This window comes from Ambystoma mexicanum, chromosome 14, assembly GCF_040938575.1.
Source record: "Ambystoma mexicanum isolate Mex_15411 chromosome 14, UKY_AmexF1_1, whole genome shotgun sequence".
In the NCBI taxonomy this organism is placed as follows: domain Eukaryota; kingdom Metazoa; phylum Chordata; class Amphibia; order Caudata; family Ambystomatidae; genus Ambystoma; species Ambystoma mexicanum.
In genome coordinates, this window is record NC_090940.1 from 541,982,636 (window position 1) to 542,001,710 (window position 19,075).

Sequence of the window (19,075 nt, forward strand, 5' to 3'; positions counted from 1 at the left end):
AAAATGGAAGAGGACCGCAAACAGGGAACCAAAGGAAGGTGGTGGTGAGGTAGAAGGGAAACTAGAAGAATCGTCCTTTGTCACGGATACCGCAGAGACAAAACAAAGCGTGTCGAAAACCGCGGGGAAGAGAAACCAGAAAAACATTCTGACGGAATACGGGAAAGAAGAAAGCAACGCCATTCTGGTGACGGAGACCACTGATACTACAGGTAAAATGGAGAGCCGGAGACTCGGGGAGTGGGGCTTAGAGAATCACTCGGGGACCATGCATACTCATCCCAGTGAGTGGCAAAGATATCAGAAGAGTTGGAATCACTCCAAAACCCTGCATACTCATCCCAGTAAGGGGCAAAGATATAAAAAGAGTGAAGATCACTCAGGGACCCTGCATACTTGACCCAGTGAGTGGCAAGATATCAGGAGAGCGAAAATCCCTCTGAAGCCATGAATACTCATCCCCATGACAGGCAAAGATGTAAGAAGAATGAAGATCACTTAGAGTCCCAAGGTTCCGCAGAGCTACTATAGTGGTAGGGCCTGGTCAGTGGCGGATGACACTATGGAAATCTCTACCCCTCTGCCTGCAGGATTGATAATCACTTTCTTTTCAGGAAATCCCCAAAAACTCACTTCTTCTGTATTATGGTTAGTCTGTCTTTTTGGTTGTTTTTACTTAAGGTACTCAGTTTCCTTGTTGGGTTTCTTTAACAGCGCCTGGATACCTACAGGTCACAGTTGCGCTACACAAAAGCTCTTAACATAACATACTCGTCCCAGTGAGTGGCAAAGATATAAGACGAGTGAAGATCACTCCGAAACCCTGCATACTCGTCCCAGTAGTTGGGAAGAGTACCAAAAGTGTGGGAATCACACAGGAGCTCATCATATTGCCCTTAGAGAAGAACACAAGTACAGAATCTGCAAGAGTCAAGCAGAGACCATCTACATTTCTCAATGTAAATAGAAAATGTCTGAAGAGTGCAGAGAACAAGTCTACAAGGGCCTGGGAAGATCCCTTCAAGGAACCGAAAGAACTATTAAAAAGAATAGCCAGAGAATATTTGAAGTTACCTTATTTTTATTTTTATTTTTTTATTTATTTATTGTTTGGCTGTATAAAACAACCTTTCAATAATTACAAAAATGAATAAAAACATATCAACATATTACAAATCAATTCATCAGTATATAACAACATCTCACAATTGATAAAAACCAATGTATATAAAACTTAATAGCAGCATTTTTTTATCTCCTTCCCCTCATAAAACCATTCACAATTACTTTGGATATAATTCATTTAAAAACCCGTTGTTGCTAATCTAATTGACATTCTCTTTGCACCAAAAATCAATAGCCATAATTCTTCCATATCGGTTATCATTTGCGCTTTAAAGCAATGAAAATAATATTCACGACGTATAGCATATAATGCAGGACAGTAAGCAATGACATATTTCAAAGTTTCTGTGGTCACAGGCTCCTTACAAAATCGACAGATGTTCTCACTGGCATCTATTAGTTTTCGCCTAAATAGTATATCCTTTGTATGCCACAGATTTAAACGAAAACGAATATAATCATCCCTAAATTTTGGAGACGGATATTTTAAGATATAAGATTCTGTAACTCTAAATTTTTTATGGGCAAACTGGGCAATATTCCAGTCTTTAGAGTAGGAGCATTTTTCCAAAGTATATATCCAATCTTGCCGATACAGTTTAATTTTAGCTTGTGTCGGATTGTGGATTAAAGTATCTAAGGAGATGTCCGCATCAGAAAGAATATTTATAACTGTATTTAACTAGTGTTTAGGGTATTGATGATCTGAATATAATAGATATTTACCTAAAATGCAGAATATGTCTACACATTGTAATGACAGAATACATTTCCTCAACAGAGCTATCAATTTCCATGCAATAGTACTGTATAACGATAGCAGCCCTAATTCAAAACAAATCATTGCAATGGGGACACAGGTAGGCAAGTTCAAAATTGAGCGACAGTATTTACCCTCCAATCGATCCCACACTAAGCGGGGCAACATCGACACAGCTTCAGAACCATACAAGATAATGGGTTTGACTTTCATGGAATAAAATGATATTATATGATTGCATGTAAACTTTCCAAATTTATATAATATAACCTTAGATTGGGAGATTAGGGTTTGCAGTTTCAATTCAAGTTCTTTTTGAAACACTTTATCATTGTTACCCTGACAAATCATAATACCTAAATATCTATATATTGAGGTTGAGAGAATTTGCTCCTTTTTTATATACCACTTGAATTGAAAGTATTTTGTCATTTTACGATTTTGGCACATCATAATTTGTGTTTTCGTTAAGTTTATGGTCATAGCATTTTCTACGGTATACTCCGATAACCCATTAATCAAGCGTTGCAAACCTGCTGGAGTTTTTGACAATAAAACAAGATCATCTGCATAAAGGATCCATGGTATCTGTTCTTGATCTAGTTTGGGGGCGTCAGGGTTAACATTCTGAAATTTTTCACCCATATCAAGGATAAATAAGTTAAATATAGTAGCCGCCAGAATGCACCCTTGCTTCAATCCTCGATACGTTAAGATGGGAGGAGTTAACATCCCATCGCGAGTAAGGCGGATATAAACTGATGTGTTTTCATGAAAGATAGAAATCAACTTGACCAGTGAATAAGGGCAGCCCAATAACAGCAGTTTATGCAACATTAAATTGCGGTCTATAGAACCAAATGCTTCCTTGAAGACGAATAGCGGTTGCCTTTGCTGACAGCAGAGAGCCTCCATTGCAGTCAAAGAGACGATATTTATAGCCGTTCCCTTACCAGCCACAAATCCTGTCTGAAACCTATCTCTCATGTTCGATGAGTTAATCCATTGTTGGAGATCTCTTAAAATTAATGAAGCAAAGATTTTCCCTGGAACGTCTAATAAGGCGATTGGCCTATAATTTGCGGGGTTTTGTCTATCGCCTTTTTTATAGATGGGTATAATCAATGAGGTACACCACGATTTAGGGATCTTTTGGGTAATTACAACTTGAGAGAAGATTTCAAACAGGATGGGAGCCCATAGGTCCGGAAATTCTTTCAACATGGCATTAGAAAGTCCATCAGGGCCTGGAGCACGGGATCTACTAGCCTTGTGAATAAGATAAAGAATATCGTCTATTATGAAAGCTATTGAGAAAGGTCCCTCAGAAGGTATGCAGTTGGTAGGAGAGAGAAGAGCATAAAGACAAGAAAAATGAGAGAGCCATACGGAAGAAGCAACATCATTAATCTGCATTTGACATTGGGTGGTGTTATATGTGTCTGTTATTAATGACCAACAGACTGCAGAGTTTTTTGTTAAGACTTTAACCAACATTGCCTCACCATCTTTTTGATATAATAGCGAACGATAAGTTCTTCTCCAATTCCTATGTTTGGTCTTAATTGCTTTAAGAGCAGCCCAGCGCTGATCAACTGGTAGAGATTGGACTGATTTCTTGTTTTTTCGCAATAGAGCTTTCGCTTTCTGCATATTTTGATTGTAAGAATGTGAGGCAACTGAAGATCTTGTTATCTTAGTAAGACCAGCAAATTAATACATTAGTTTTGTATAATCAAAATCGGAATTCCAATCATTTAGCGAGCTTTTACATGCTATTTTAAGGCGATCCGTGAAATGCAATAGTTTGGTGCTGGACCATCGTAAACGGTTTCGACCAGAATTTACATCAAAAGTACCTTCCATTGTTATAGAAGACACAAGCGGAGTAATTCCTTGGTTACCAGAATTCAATGACCATTGGAGATGCAACATATTATGATCACTAGCCGAAGATGGCAAAACCTGAAACCCCTTCAAAAGATGGAACAATGAACGGCTAACATAAATGAAGTCAATGGTAGCCACATAACTACTTCTTTTCCATGTCGGTGGGGAGGAGAATCCTCAGGAAATGAACCATTCACCATAAACATATCTTTCGACTGTATAAACGCATTCCAGCATCGCAGTCGATCGTCAGATAATGCTTTACTATTATTTAAACAATGGAGGTTTAAATCTCCCGCTAAAATTATATGCGATTGTTTCTTATATTGATATATCTTTTCCCATAAACGCTCAAGAGAGCGCAAATAGGAGTCAGTAGAGAAAGCAGCTGGGTTCCAGTATGTATTAATAAGAAAATACTGACAATCTTCAATAGATAATTGGGCTAACTGGTTATACGGGGTCAAGGTTTCATGTGAGATAACACTCATGGATGGAGTTGTTTTCAACATCATTGGGCGACCCTTAATAGCAGAAATGGCAGGATTTAGAATGGGGTAATAACCATTCCAAGACGGGCAATTAGATAGCCATGTTTCCTGTAGCAGTATAAAACCGTACTCTCTTAGTTTAATAGCAGCATCAGAAAAAAGATGTTTGAAGCCTCTAGTATTCCAGCTTAATAATGAGAGCTGCTTACCGAGGGGAACGTTAAGCTTGGGAGGCAGAGCACCAACATTTACACTGTTGTTTGCATTGTTGACCGCTAGAATCCGCTTTAGTAGAGTCGCCCAATGTTACTTGCTCATCTTTACATGAGACCGAAATAGCAGAGCTTCTTTGATGGTCAATTGTAAGATCGGAACCCAAATCCCTCAAGGCTGAGCGAGCGGCCCAAAGAGCATTTAAAACCACTCTTGAGCGGAGCCAGAACCGCACTGAAGACAGGTCATTATTATTTAAAAATTCAACTTGTTCAATGTCACCCGAATTAATATCCTCCAAAGCATATATGTCACCAAAAATGGCTAAAAGGCTAGCACGATTCAAATCATAAGAATGATACGGCAAGGGCCTACATTTAATAATTAGTGAAGGAACAAGTTACTTACCTGTAACTGTTGTTCTCCAGCATGGTTCTGGCATGGATTCACATGCTCATGAATATTCCCCGTCGTCAGGCTGGGAATCCTCGGTAAAGAAAAAACCAGTATCAGTTTCGTTTCTGATCTGTCTTTCGTAGTAATAGCCAATCACTGGTCTCTGCGTCATACTGACCACAGCCAATGACTGCCCTCTACCTAAGCACCGCCTCTGGCAGCCATCTTCAGATTTGGAAGCACGTGAAGTGGCAGTATGACCAAGTGAAGAGCCGCAGAGGGGTAGGCGGGAGGGTTCGCATGTGAATCCATGCCAGACCCATGCTGGAGAACAACAGTTACAGGTAAGTAACTTGTTCCTTCTCCAGCATGGGGTCTGGCATGGATTCACATGCTCATGAATAAAGAATACATAGCAGTACACACATGCACAACCACGGGAGGTGGCAAAGGCTCAACATTAAGCATTACATCAAACTCAACATTAAGCATCTTACCTCCTCACCAGGCTCACCTCAGGCGAACAGGTTGCGCAGCACTGCTTGGCCGACCCTGGACTCCTCCCTGGAATCCCGATCGATGCAGTAGAATTTCGTGAAGGTGTGCGTCGACCTCCACGTAGCAGCCCTGCATATGTCCAGCAGGGGCACACCAGAAAGGAACGCCGTGGTAGCTGCGATCGCTCTGGTGGAATGGGCTCTCGGACGGCCAGGCAGCGGTCGGTTTGCCAACCGATGACAGTACATGATACAGCCGGAGAGCCATCTGGAAATGGAAGCCTTCGAGAGAGCCTTCCCCTGATTGACAGGTCCAAAGTTCACAAAGAGTTGTGACGTCTTCCGAAAACACTTTGTGCGGTCCACGTAGAACTTCAGCGCTCTAGCCACATCCAGCGAGTGCTAAGTCCTCTCAGCCGGCGACGAAGGCGACGGGAAGAACACAGGCAACACCAAGGGTTCGTTGAGATGGAAGTCCGACGGTACCTTGGGCATGAAGGAGGGGTGCGTCCTGAGCACTACCCTCGTGTCGTGAAAAGTCAAGTACGGGGCCTTGCAGGAAAGGGCCTGGATCTCTCCCACCCGTCGTGCGGAGGTGATGGCCACAAGAAACGCTGTTTTCCACGACAGAAACTTCAACGGGGCCGAGTGCAGAGGCTCGAACGGAGGTCCCATGAGCTTGGTCAGCACCACGTTGAGCTCCCACGCCGGGGCCGGAGCCTTCACCGGCGGGAACGATCTGAACAGCCCCTTCATGAACTCTTTCACCAGACGATGAGACCACAAGGACGTCCGGCCCGTGGTTCTGGTGTATCGGGAGATCGCAGCAAGATGAATCTTGATGGACGCGTGTGCCAGTCCAGCTTTGGCCAGCGTCAGCAGGTACGGCAGTACCTGGGGAGCCGTAATCCGTAGAGGGTTAATCTTCTGTGCGTGGCACCAGACAGAGAACCTCTTCCATTTGTGTCCGTAGCATTTAAGAGTCGAGGACGCCCTGGCCTTTGCAAGAACCTCTCTGCAGTCGGCCGGTATGTCGTATCCTCCAAACTCTAGCGCTGCAGGAGCCAGGCCTGCAAGTTCAGCGATTTCGGGTCGTGGTGGAGGATGGCGCCTCCTTCCCTGGAGAGTAGATCCGCGTCCACCGGCAGCTTGATTGGCGGGGACGCTGACAAGTCCAGAAGGTCCGGGAACCATATCTGCCTCGGCCACGCAGGTGCGACGAGGATCATCCTGCACCGTGACCTCTTGAGCTGGTTGACGAGCCGGATTAGCAGTGGCAAAGGAGGGAACGCGTAGAGGAACAGGCCCTCCCAGGGGAACGAGAAAGCATCGCCCATGCTCCTCGCCTGGGGAAACCTGCTGGCGAACCTCCGGCACTTGGAGTTCGTCGCTGTCGCGAACAGGTCGATCTGGGGTGTGCCCCACCGTCGGAAGAGGCGATCCACTAGATCCTGCCGTAGTTCCCACTCGTGGCACGAGCGCAGCTCCCTGCTGAGTGAGTCGGCGATGGTGTTTTTTATCCCTGCCAGATGAAACGGCACCAGAAAAAACCTTTGGGCGACGGCCCAATGCCACAGGTCCTGCGCCTCCTTGGACAGTGCTGGGGACCTGGTTCCGCCCTGTTTCCTGATGTAAAACATGGTGGTGGTGTTGTCGGTGAAGATCCTCACCACCTTGCCCTTGAGGGACGGAAGGAAGGACCTGAGGGCCCAGAACACTGCACGGAGCTCCAGGACGTTGATATGGAGGGACTTCTCCATCGGGAGCCAAAGGCCTCTCGCGTGCAGATTTTCGGTGTGCGCTCCCCACCCTTCCAGGGAGGCATCCGTGGTCACTGTCTCCTGGTGGTCTGGGGTCTGGAAGTCCATGCCCGCCGTCAGATGCGCGCGGATGCCCCACCACTGGACCGCTCGGCGGAAACTCTCGTCGAGTGTGATCCTCTCCTCGAAGCCGCCCGTCGTTTGGATCCAGCGCGCGTCCAGGAACTCCTGCAACGGGCGCATCCGGAGCCTGCACATGGGAATGAGGTAGATGCAAGAAGACATCATTCCGAGGAGGGACTTGATGGACCTCACCTTGGCCGCGTCGGAAACCAACATCTGCTGTACCTTGCCCAGGATGGACCTGGTCCTTTCCTCCGACGGGGAGGCCAGAAGGGACACTGTGTCGAGCTTCGCTCCCAGAAACAGTGCATTTTGCGTGGGTACCAGGTGGGACTTGGCGTAGTTCACGGAGAATCCCAGGTCCGTGAGAAGTTGGACGGTCCTTGCCGTGTGATCCACGGCGAGCTCCCTCGTCTTGGCTCGGATGAGCCAGTCGTCCAGGTAGGGGTAGACGTGGATCCCCTCGCGGCGCAGCTGCGCCGCCACCGGTGCAAGGCACTTGGTGAATACCCTGGGTGCCGACCGTAGTCCGAAGGGGAGGGCTTTGAACTGGTAGTGACGCCCTTGGACCACAAACCTGAGGAATTTTCGGTGCCCCTTTAGGATGGGAATATGGAAGTAGGCATCCTCCAAATCCAACGACGACAGGAAGTCTCCTTCCTCCAGCTGACCCAGGACGTGCTGGAGGGTGACCATCCGGAACTTTTGCGCCTTGATGAACTTGTTCAGACGTCGCAGGTCCAGGATGGGGCGCCATCCCCCCGTCTTCTTCTTCACGAGGAAGTATCTCGAGTAAACTCCGGAGCCCCGAAGCCTCTTTGGGACGAGTTCGATGGCGCCCTTCCTGAGCATCGCCTTCACCTCCAGGAGAAGTTGAGGGACGTGAAGTTCTTTCCTGGCCACGGGGGGGGACGCGCGGACACCTTCTTTGAAACTTGAGCGCGTGGCCCCGGGCCAAGGCGTCCAGCACCCAACGGTCGGTGGAGATGGACTCCCACACGCTGACGAAGCTCGCCAGCCGGCCTCCCACCGGGGTGCTTCGGTGGGGGCCCGACCCCACGGCCGGTTCAATCCTGCTTCGACGAGGCTTTGCCGCCTTGACCTCCTTGGCGACGACGGCGGGGTCCGCCAGACTTGCCTCGTCCTCTGTAGGCCTCCTGAGCCGACGAGCGGGCCGCTTGACGGTAGGTGGAGAAACCGCCGCCGGAACATTTGGAGGCGCCCTTGCCTCCGCTGCTCCGAAAGGGCGTCTGTCGTTGTTGCAGAACTCCAAGGGCCCGGGCCGTCTCGGTGTCCGCTTTAATGGCCTGAAGGGAATCGTCCACTGTTTTCCCAAACAGGTTGTTCCCATCGAAGGGCATGTCCAGGACTCTGGTCTGAACGTCTTGACGGAAGTCCGTAGCCTTGAGCCATCCACGCCGCCTAAGGCAAACGCCGTTGCCCAACTGGCGGAACCCAGTGTCAGCGATGTCCGTCGCAACGGTAATGGCGTGGTCCGAAGCCACCTCACCTTCCTGCAGGATCTCCAGGGCCTCTGCTCTCTTGTCGTCCGGCAAGAAGTCCAGCAGGGGAGCCAGTTTGTACCAGAGCTCCCTGTCGTAGCGGGCCACGATAGCCAAGGCGTTGGCCGCTTTAATCGTCGTCGCCGCAGACGAGATGACTCTGCGTCCCATAGCGTCCAATTTCTTTCCCTCGCCGTCCGCTGGGGAAGTCGATGTGGAGGCCGCACCCCCCCCCCCCGCTTTTTTCCTGGCCGCCGCGGAGACGACGGAGTCCGGGGTAGGCTGCGCCCGGAGGCACAGGGGGGCCGTGTCCGGGACCCGGTACTTCTTCTCGTACCGGTCTCTTCTAGCTGGCGTCGTAGAAGGGTTCTTGAGGAGGGTGAGGCCCTCATCCCAAATGTCGTCCAATAGAGGCACTGAGAGGACGGTCTTCCTCTTGGCCTCGCGCCGCTGATAAAGGAAACCTTCCTTCTTCTTCTCCTCAGGGCAGAGTTGGAAAAGCTCGGATGCCCTGGTGATCATGGAGTGGAACGATCCAATCTCGTCGGGCGGAGAAGCCCTGGTGGGAGGCGACGACGGTACATCCTCGTCGTATACCTCATCGTCCGTACCCGGCGCTGCCGTGTCAGTCCCCGTATCATCCCCTCGGGTGGACGGGGAGGAGGGCTGGAAGGGGCGCGACGGCTGAAAAGGAGGCAGAGGGTGGATCCTTCTTTTCTTGGTAGGGGGAACACCAGAAGGTCCCGGTTCTGGGTCCCCCGACGGGAGAGGTTCCGTCGGCAACGGTAGTCTCGTCCTTATCTCTGAGCATAAGGACTGTATAGCCAACAAAATGGCCGCCGAGTTGTCTCGCGGCGCTGGCAGAGGGGAATCCGACGGGCGATCAGGGGCCCCGTCGGTACCCTCGACGATGTCGTCGTCACCTGCGTCGGGATCCATCCCGACGGGCCGGTCTTCTTCCATGCCGAGGCCGTGGCTTAAGACTTCGACCAGCTCCTCCTACGACGACGCCCTGCCCCCCCTTTTTCTTCCCCACGGGGGTCCTATCGATGGGCACAAAAGAGGACTCCCTCCGAGGTGGCAGGGAGACTCTGAGCCCCGAGGTCGCCACCACTGGTGTAGCCTCCACAGGCTGAGCCAGGGCCGCCGCGACAGTTTCGCTAGAGGGCTTGGATGGATGGATTAAGGCCTTCACCACCTTAGGTGCGCTCACTGCCTTATCCTTGAGGGGGGGGACACTGCCTCGCTCCCCCTCCGCCTTCGAGCTCGACCGCGGCCTCTCCAGGAGCTTCGCCGGGTGCTCGGCCTTCCTCTTACCCGACCCAGAGCGTTGGCTCGTGGTTGATGGTGCCGGGGAGGGTGCGCCCTGCCTGGCGCCCGTAGAGCCCGACCGTTCGGCGCTCCCGGTGCCAGCGGACTCGCGGTGCTTGGCCTTATGTTGGACCCCCGTCGCCGGGGCGTCCTCAAAGGTCTTAGAAGACCGCTCGGCTTTCTTCCTCTTCTTCTCGCCGGACGGGCTCTTCCCTTCCAGCCAGTTGGCGAGACGTTGATGGCGGTCCTTCATGGTCCGCTCCGACATGTTGCCGCAAAACGCACAGTCCTTCTCCACGTGCGTCTTGTCCTCATGTAGGCAATAAAGACAAAAAGAGTGTTCGTCCTCCTTGAAGACGTTCTGCAGCTGGCATCCAGGGCAGACCCTGAACAGCTTTCTGGGCGTCGAGCTCCCCTTCTCCTGGGCCATGACCGGGCCTGAGAAACTTCTGGAGTCCTCCAAAAGCGTAGCTCGACGAAATCTTCACCCTTGAGGGGCGCAGACGAATCCGACACGGGTCCCCGTTGATCGGATGGAGAATCGGTGGAGCTTGAGGCTCTTTTGACCGAAAAAACGAAGTTTTTGAGAAAAAACGTGAAAAAAATAGCACTAACGCTCGAGAGCAATAGCACGAGGATCCCAACACATGAACGTGCGGTAAAAATCTGAAGATGGCTGCCAGAGGCGGTGCTTAGGTAGAGGGCAGTCATTGGCTGTGGTCAGTATGACGCAGAGACCAGTGATTGGTTATTACTACGAAAGACAGATCAGAAACGAAACTGATACTGGTTTTTTCTTTACCGAGGATTCCCAGCCTGACGACGGGGAATATTCATGAGCATGTGAATCCATGCCAGACCCCATGCTGGAGAATGGAGATTTTTTTTATATCAGGTTTTTTCTGTCTGTTTTGAGTACTCTCCGAATTCGTAATGGGTATAGCATGAGAGCTCACCTCTTCAGTGAGTCCAGACGGAATTTGCTTTAAGTAAGGGGCAGCAAATATAGTTTGTTTTAGATTAGAAGTAGCAATAGATGAAGGTAATTTCTGCCAGCCCTCATCACACGTAACAGCACTATTACCAGAAGTCTGGTGATATTTTAACATATATTGTTCAATGGCTGACGCTATGATACAATCTAAGGTTGGAGGCATGGAAGAAAAGTTACGTTGATCCATTTTATTCGCAACCGCCAAAGGAGGGAGGGATGGCAGCTGCGGTACAGAGTTTAGGATAGAAGGCAATCTAGGTTGAGATAGCTTATTTGCTTCAATTTGAGAAAGAGAACTATCTTTAAGTTTAGATCCATCAGAGACATTAGTTTCAGCTAGAGGAAGTTTCATACTTTTGACGTCCAGATAAAGGTCTATTTCTTTGCGCAACTCTGCACGTTTTAAACACAATTCAGCATCCGATAGATCGTTCACTCTTGGAGCAGTAATTAATTTCGGGTGATTATCCAATACAACAGATTCATTGTCAATCAAAGCCACAATGTTATTTAAAGGCGAGTGTTCAACTGAAAGTTGTACATTTACAAGCCCTTTTAGGCTTTTCTCAGCAGCGATTTTTGCATATTTATCCCGAACTACTTTAGCAGCCATGGTCATTCTATTTTTGGCAGGTAGCTTTAATCCTTTCAAAAATGATTTAGCAATAGAGGAGGGAATATGCTGCTTTGGCTGATTTTTAGTTTTCTTTCTTAAGGGGCTTGTATGAGTCTGTTTAGAAGGGGCAGCACCCGAAAAAATTGTAAATAGTTCTATAGAAGATGGTAGTTCATTCACTGAAGCTGTAGGCAACACAGTATTAGATAATGGGCATACAGGAGCACAATTCTGAACAGGGGAGTGAAGTTCTCGAATAATTTGTGGAAATAAAAGCAGGGCAAACAAGGCAGGTGCAGCCACATTTTCTATGGCCAATTTAGGTTTCTCCAATTGGTTAAAAGGAGAGTCCTTGGTTGCTTTCTGCTGTAATAATTTAACAGAAGATAACTTTGATTTTTTAGGAGGAATGAGAGTAATTCCATGTAATGATTTCAACTGTTGTAAGCGTAACTGTGGTTGCCATCTAATTAATTTAGTAAGTTGTTTATCCTGGATTTTAAGTTTTTCATCCAAGGTCTCGAATAATTTAAACAGCGATGATATAGCCAAATTGATAGCATGCAGGGTGGTTTCAACCAGTATTGTGGAAATCAGACATGCAGCAGATGGAAGTGGCGAAGGAGGAAGGGGCATGGAAGGAAGAGGGGTGGGTTTCGGTGTAATATGAGACCGTCTGGGAGTAGGCGCTATATCCGAGGATACTGACATATGTTTCTCATCATCAGAGTAGATGTGAGAAATTTCAGGTAGCTCGTAGTTTGTCTCAGGCGCCACATTATTATCAATAAAAGATGAATTAGAACAGTGATCAAGTTCACCTTGATCCTTTATAGACTCATCAACCAATGCTATAGCCGTAGGATTAAAAGATGTACCAAACATAGAAGCAACACACGGAGCAGCTGGAGTTACTAAGCAATTTGACCCAGGTATAGCAGAAGGCTTGCTAGCAGGCATAAGATTATCTGTCCGCAGCAGCGGTGTGATCACTTCTTTTATAGCCTGTTATATCTTTATCACATGGTAATTTTCTCAGATCAATATTGGAATCCGGCAAAAGAACCGGTTGTATTGGAATTTCGCTATCCTTCAGCATTGTTATATCCGAAATAGAGCACATGGATTTGGGCGGAATTGTGGCAGATGGAATATCAGTAGCAGCAAAATTACAGGGCAGGTCATTGCTACATAACCTTTTGTCTTTACCCATAGTGGAGAGCATCTCCTGTATATCGCGCGATGCTACCGTTGCTTTAAATCTTGCAATTTTAGGAACTCGGGAAGCTGAAGCCGCATGCGGACACGGCGTACTACCCATTACTTTCCTTTTCTGAGGGGCAAGAGGTGGGGAGGATGGGACTGCCGCCAGCTTGTTTGATCTAAGATAGTAAAAACGTCGGCGCATTTAAGGCGCCACCCAAAAGACACTTGAATTAGATTTCACTTAAAAAGGGTAAATTTGATAATGGTTTTAAAAGAAAAGATCAAATAAAAAGGGGGACTTTGGCGCCGCACGCAGCTTGCTGGACAGACTAATAACAAATGTATTAAAAACTTGAATTGATAGTATTCTTAGTCAATACGTAATTAAATAAATTCTTTTTTAGAAGTGGCCACATTCATCAAAAGAAACTAAGATAAATGTTCAGTTTCAGGGAAGGGAACGCCCGACAGGTAGTGGAGCTGCCAGAGTCCGACTCTACACCCCAATCCCTGAGAGCTAGAAAAATACTTGTGAGTAAAGTTAGCAGCTGAAGGCCTCGATTCAGGTTACTCACAGGTCACAGCCAAACAGCACAACAGCGGCTCCAGCCCTTACTGCTTCCAGGGCTTAACGCCGCAAGGGTGGCTGTGCGGTGCTTTTCAGTGGAGTCCGTGTCACGTGATGCGTCACGTGTCGAATTCAAGCTCCGCCTACATGGGCAAGCGGACTGCAGCAAGAGCAGAGGCTCGCAGTGCTGCTTGTCAAAAACACGTGTGGCACAGGAACGAGTTCAGGAAACAAAAGCACTTTTAGTCCAACAGCAGAAGCCTACCTTATTAAAAATGAACTGTACTGAAAACCAGCCCAGGAGAAGGGAGTCATTCTCCTAGTCGTTTGTTGTTTTTGTCTTAGTGGTAGGGCTAGAGTAGCTTTGCTTTTTGGACGGCGGATAAACTATTTACTTTGGACTTTACGATGTATGACTAGCACCCTGGTTTAGTTACGTTAGTTAAGGAAACCCTTAGTATAAGAAAAGTTAGGCATTTTCTTGCTATTTAAATAAATTCATTGTGAACCCGGCACACAATTGTCCGTCCCATCCATCTGCCGTACCACAAAGTGCAAAGAGGACACGCAGCACCTGCGTGGCACATGGAATCATGTGGGCCATCAAAATTAAAGGTTTCATCAGTGATTAATGGTCAGAAGCCATTGATACAGATTGGCTCCCAGGGTTCCAGCGTTCCACCTAGTTGCGAATGCCAATATGTACACATTGTCGTTTTACAAGGTCACCGAGAATGTCCATGCACCAAGTTTCCATATTATCCCACTCTGTACACAGAGCCACTTTCAAGAGTACTCAGATACAGACACATCAGCCGTTATCAAAGTAGTTACTAATAACAAGCTTACATTACACCCTTGGCCCCAACATCTTCACGCTGCCAGTGCCCTGCCCGTAACCAAAATGAAGAGGAAGCTGAATGGAGAAGCAAATAGCCAATCACTAACTTTTTTGCATTTTTAAGGCAATGAAGTCCGATATAACAATTATTGGTGTATTTAATTTCTAAAAATGCATTAGTTTAAAAACATATATGCCATTTGTACAGGATCAGAAAGCTTCACAGCATTGCAATTCCTACTCCACTCAGAGTTGATTGTGTTCACCCGTATGGTTTGCATATAAGCAGATTACCACTAATTCTTTATGGAGGCCTACATAGAGCCATGGAAAGAGGCTTTCATAAAAGTAAAAGCATGGCATGGTGGATGATACAGAAACCGTTTCATGGGATGGAAGAGGCTTGTAACATTAAAAGGAGGCTGCACTAGCTGATAGATGCCAACTCAAGATTTAAAATAATAATCTCATTTGGGATGGATGATGGCAGTTAGGGTCTGAGAAGTAGGCTCAAGCGTAAGTAGGTTCCTCTTGAGGGCTATTCTGAAACCTGCCGCTAACTTGGGATGTCCTAGTTCTCTAGAGGCGAGGAATTCAGGGGTGCTCACGAGAGAGATGGTACAGAGGTGGGAGGCAACGCAGAGAGCTGGAGGACTGTAAGATTAAGCAGGGATTTGTATCTGAAGATGAGAAAAGGAAAGTAGCAGGAGATGGAGTCAGCCAGGAAGGAGGGAGGGAGGGGTGGGGGTCAGATTTAAAGACCAGAGGAAGGGAGCAATTGTGAATGGAGAGACAGTATGGAGGGGTGGGTGAGGACCGACTGAGATGAAGAGTGCACAGGTGGAAACATTTAAAACGTTGTCTGTGGTGGTAAAAGAAAAGAGTGGAAAACCCAGGAGGAGGTTGGGGGCAGTAATTCAGTCTGCGGAGGAGAGGAGTGAAGATTAGGGTTTCGGTGCAGTGGAAAGTTAGTTAGGGATGGAGATTCCGGAGGTTGAGAAAATTGAGCCTGGCAGCAGTTTATAGGAGAGGTAATGACTAGACGGTTACCTTAGCGATCACATCAAGCGTCACCCTGCTCATCATGTCATGCATACCGACTTCTGTGCGCCCATCAGCTTGTTCTTCAAGTATTTCCATGAGCTCCTCGGCTTTCTCATTAAATGGTCCCATGATATTCGCAAGGTAGCTGCACAACACAGCACAAACACATTAGTCAATGCCAAGGCTGTCAGTCTAATTTACAGATTAATATTGGAGTTCATTGAAATACAAAAAACAATTAGTATTGTTGCACTTTTTTTGATATAAAAAGGATTTTACATAGATTGAGAACTGCTGTTTTTGTATACAAGTTTCAATTAGGCTGAAAGGTATGTGTTCCATCCAGCCTTTCATATTGATGATGAGTGATGTTGATGAGTGGAGTTTATGTAAAACAGGCATGAGTGAATTATTGTTATAACCGCAGATACTGCTCTGGTATTGGCTGTACCTGGGAATGCCTCCTGTCACTTTCTTGCTACCTTTAAATCCTGTAGCTTCGAAAAGCATCAAAACACACTCCCTCCCCTTTCATGTCTCTTAGAGTTTCTTTGGGCCACCGGGCTTTGGTTAACAGTCTAATCTGGTACTTTTGGATTTGAAGACATTTATTGGTTTCCCAGACAACAAATATTTTAAATAATTTTTATTATCCCATGATTTTGGCTGGTCTGAGGGAGCAGGAGTATTTTACAGTGTTTCTTTTAAAAATGGAAGAGTGCCTCCAACGATACCACCCTGATCCAAGTTACTTTTTATAGACTTTTTTTTACAATTAATGCATTGTCATTTTCTTCCTGGTGGCAGTTTTTTTCTTTAGTGTGTTATTGTATATGTGCACGTTATGACCAATTCACTCTACTCTCACTCCATTTGCCCTCTGGGGTTTGCCAGGAGAACTCATACTTTGCTTTCCCCTTCCTAAAATGTGCCAGGATTTTGCTATGAAGGCTAATCAAAAAACGTTCATCAACAATGGTTTTGTGTGGATTTTTGGGTGATCTCTGGTTCCTCCATGACGAATAGGCTTCTGTGTTACACAAAAGCACTGTCATCTGCCGCGAAGTGCAAAGCCACATGGCTACAATCCCTGAGATCCACACCTGACAGAAAGACGTCTAGGTTTCCGTTGGAAATCTCAAGAGTGCATGAATGGGATTCTAGGGGCAGGAGAAAAATGAGCGAATTCTGTTCCCGGAATTCTCACCACCGACTGACCCGAATTCCCAGAATTCGTCACACTTTTTTGTGCTGGTGGAGCAAAAGTGGTGTGAAAACGCCCTGAATTCCTGCTACTCAGGCTGTCGTCTAGTTCTGGTCACCTGGCCAATGAGGGCACGTAAAACATAGCAACCCTGTGCTTGGTACAATTCATAAGACGAGGGTGCCTTTGGAAATTTCTAAGTAAAGTGTGAGCCATAGGCCCCAGTTATGCTTGGCGCCTCTTTTTTGCTGTATAGCCGCCATACAAATGTTCAATAAATCAATCATATTAATTGATCAAATCTGACTGTTAAAGCCTTGAAAAAGCACTGTTCTGTGCAAAACAAATAGACTGTTGGGATTGCACAATTTCAAAGTCCACACGTACCTGCTGTGGGTGCTGTGGCAAGGTCAGTATTCTGATGTTGTCACCAGGGTCTGGGAACCCCTCTTGGCCTGGGATAGGAGTCCTACCAGGGAGGGAGCCAGAGCTAGTCATACCCCAGAGAAGGCTGGTGGCAGTTGAGAGATCCCCAATTCCTATCCCTTTCCCCCAAGTGCCTGTTTCTATCTGGATGGTACCACTTTGCATCATCACTCCACACCTCTGAAAGCAAATGCTTGTCAGTCTTAGCTTTATTTTTGCAGACAACACAAACTCCTATTTCCTGGCCCTTTCCTCCATACTGTATGAGGTGTCCCTGTAGGCGCGATCGCAGGCGTAAACACGCTCAGCTGACCCTGCCCAACAGTGCTCCACCTCAGCCCTCTTTTCCGCACAGATTGGAACAGACCTGCCCTGAATTGTGAATTTTTGCTAAACAGCCTTCTCCCCCCATGTTTTATCCTTTTCTACGGCTCTGGCGCCTCGCTCCGCGGTGTGTCAGTCGTGAGAGGGTTTTATTTATTTATTGGGTATTTATAATGCGCCTATAATTATGTTTCAAGGCGCATCAAGACAAGGGAGGGGGAGGAACATAAAAAAACAAAAATAATAATGTTCCTGCTAGGTCTTGAGACCTTCTGATCGTGCAAGTGCTGTAACAGGAATGCAGGGTAGGAGGGAAGGTGAAGCAATGGGGTTGGGGGACAGGGAAAAAGACTAACAATAGTGTTCCTACTAAGTCGTGAGACAAGTCGAAGAGTGCAAGTGCAGTAACAAAGAGGAGAGAGGGTGCGGAGGGGAAGTGTAGGTTGGGAAGAGCAGGGAAGAAGACAATGCTTTTCCAACACACAAAATAAATCCTTCATCCTAGAGGTATGTTTCCTCCCCCTTGGGAACATCCCCAGCAAGTAGGGCTCCGGGGGCCAAGTATGCATCTGTATCGCTTCCCTGGTCACCTTCTCTGCCACCGCCTGCCAAAAACTCCGAATCACCGGACAAGTCCAGAACATATGCATTATATCTGCCATCTCTGGAGCGTACCTAGGACAAGTCTGGCCACCCGCCTCCCGAATGGTGACAGTCTTTGTGGGGTCAGGTATGCTCTATGCATGATATAGAACTGTGTGAATTTAAATCTAGCATTGCTAGAGACTCTTTTACTAAATAATAAAACTCTCTTCCATTCCTCATCTGTGAAAGCTTTCCCACCTTACACGTACTGCCAGCGCGGATCTGCCAATCCCGTCCAGAAATCGATCATACAGCCTAGAAACCATGTGGCCCCCCTGTGACATGTCATACATGGCTATCCAGTATCGGGATTAGCATCAATGCCCACTTGGATGTCCGGCCACCTCCCTGCGATCCTCCTAACGAGGCCCAGATGCAGCAGGAACTGACCGCTATGTATGCCGATGACCATATCGACCTGTTCCCCTAGCACTCCGACCAATCGGACACTGGGGGACTAAGGGTCGGGAGTTCCCAGGATTCTACAATCCCTGCATCACAATTCCCTGGCAAGCGCCAGGAGCTGAAATGGACATGGGAGCTGAGCCCCCTGCACCTACAACACTTCTTTCACAAACTGTTGTCCAATCATCTGTTGCAGGAGTAAAGGATCCTGTGAGACCTCGTCCCCCAGCCAGCTCACTACGAACTGCAGTCACCCTGCCAAATAATATAACTCGAATTGGGCATCCTGATCCCTCCACTGCCATAATCCCTGTGCAAACTGCTCAATGTCATTCTGTTCCTCTTCCCACTCCACAGGAAGTCACAAGCTAGCGAATCCAGCGACCGGAAAAACCTCCCAGGTATATTGTAAGGTACATTGACAAAATAACATAAGAGGCACGGAAGCACAACACTTTTCTTTTTTGTAAATTGAATTTTATTGTTCTATGGTAAAGAAAAATACAGATCGACGGGGGGTTAATAGCCCCTGGCACATGCTTCAAACACTAGATCCTTAATCTGTTCCTGCCCCCCCTCATTTATTTCCCCTCCGCCCCACCTTTCAAACATATCCCTTAAATTTGATGTTTCCAGCTCACAGTATCCAACTGCAACACAGAGAGGTCTAACAAACATAACTAATGTGATGCACACCCTATGCCTACACATGCTTTGGCCGGGACCGAGCGGGA

The 19,075-nt window shown here is 47.4% G+C and overlaps 1 protein-coding gene across 2 annotated transcripts in view; it reads right to left on the reverse strand.

Moving 5' to 3' along the window:
- LOC138526940 (cholesterol 24-hydroxylase-like) overlaps nucleotides 1–19,075 on the reverse strand; it is a 524,604-nt gene that overhangs the window by 285,733 nt on the left and 219,796 nt on the right. For both annotated transcript variants that reach the window (XM_069637830.1, XM_069637831.1), the window contains one exon: nucleotides 15,344–15,482. In XM_069637830.1, coding sequence (XP_069493931.1) covers nucleotides 15,344–15,482 — 139 coding nt within the window. The remainder of the gene's footprint in view (nucleotides 1–15,343; nucleotides 15,483–19,075) is intronic.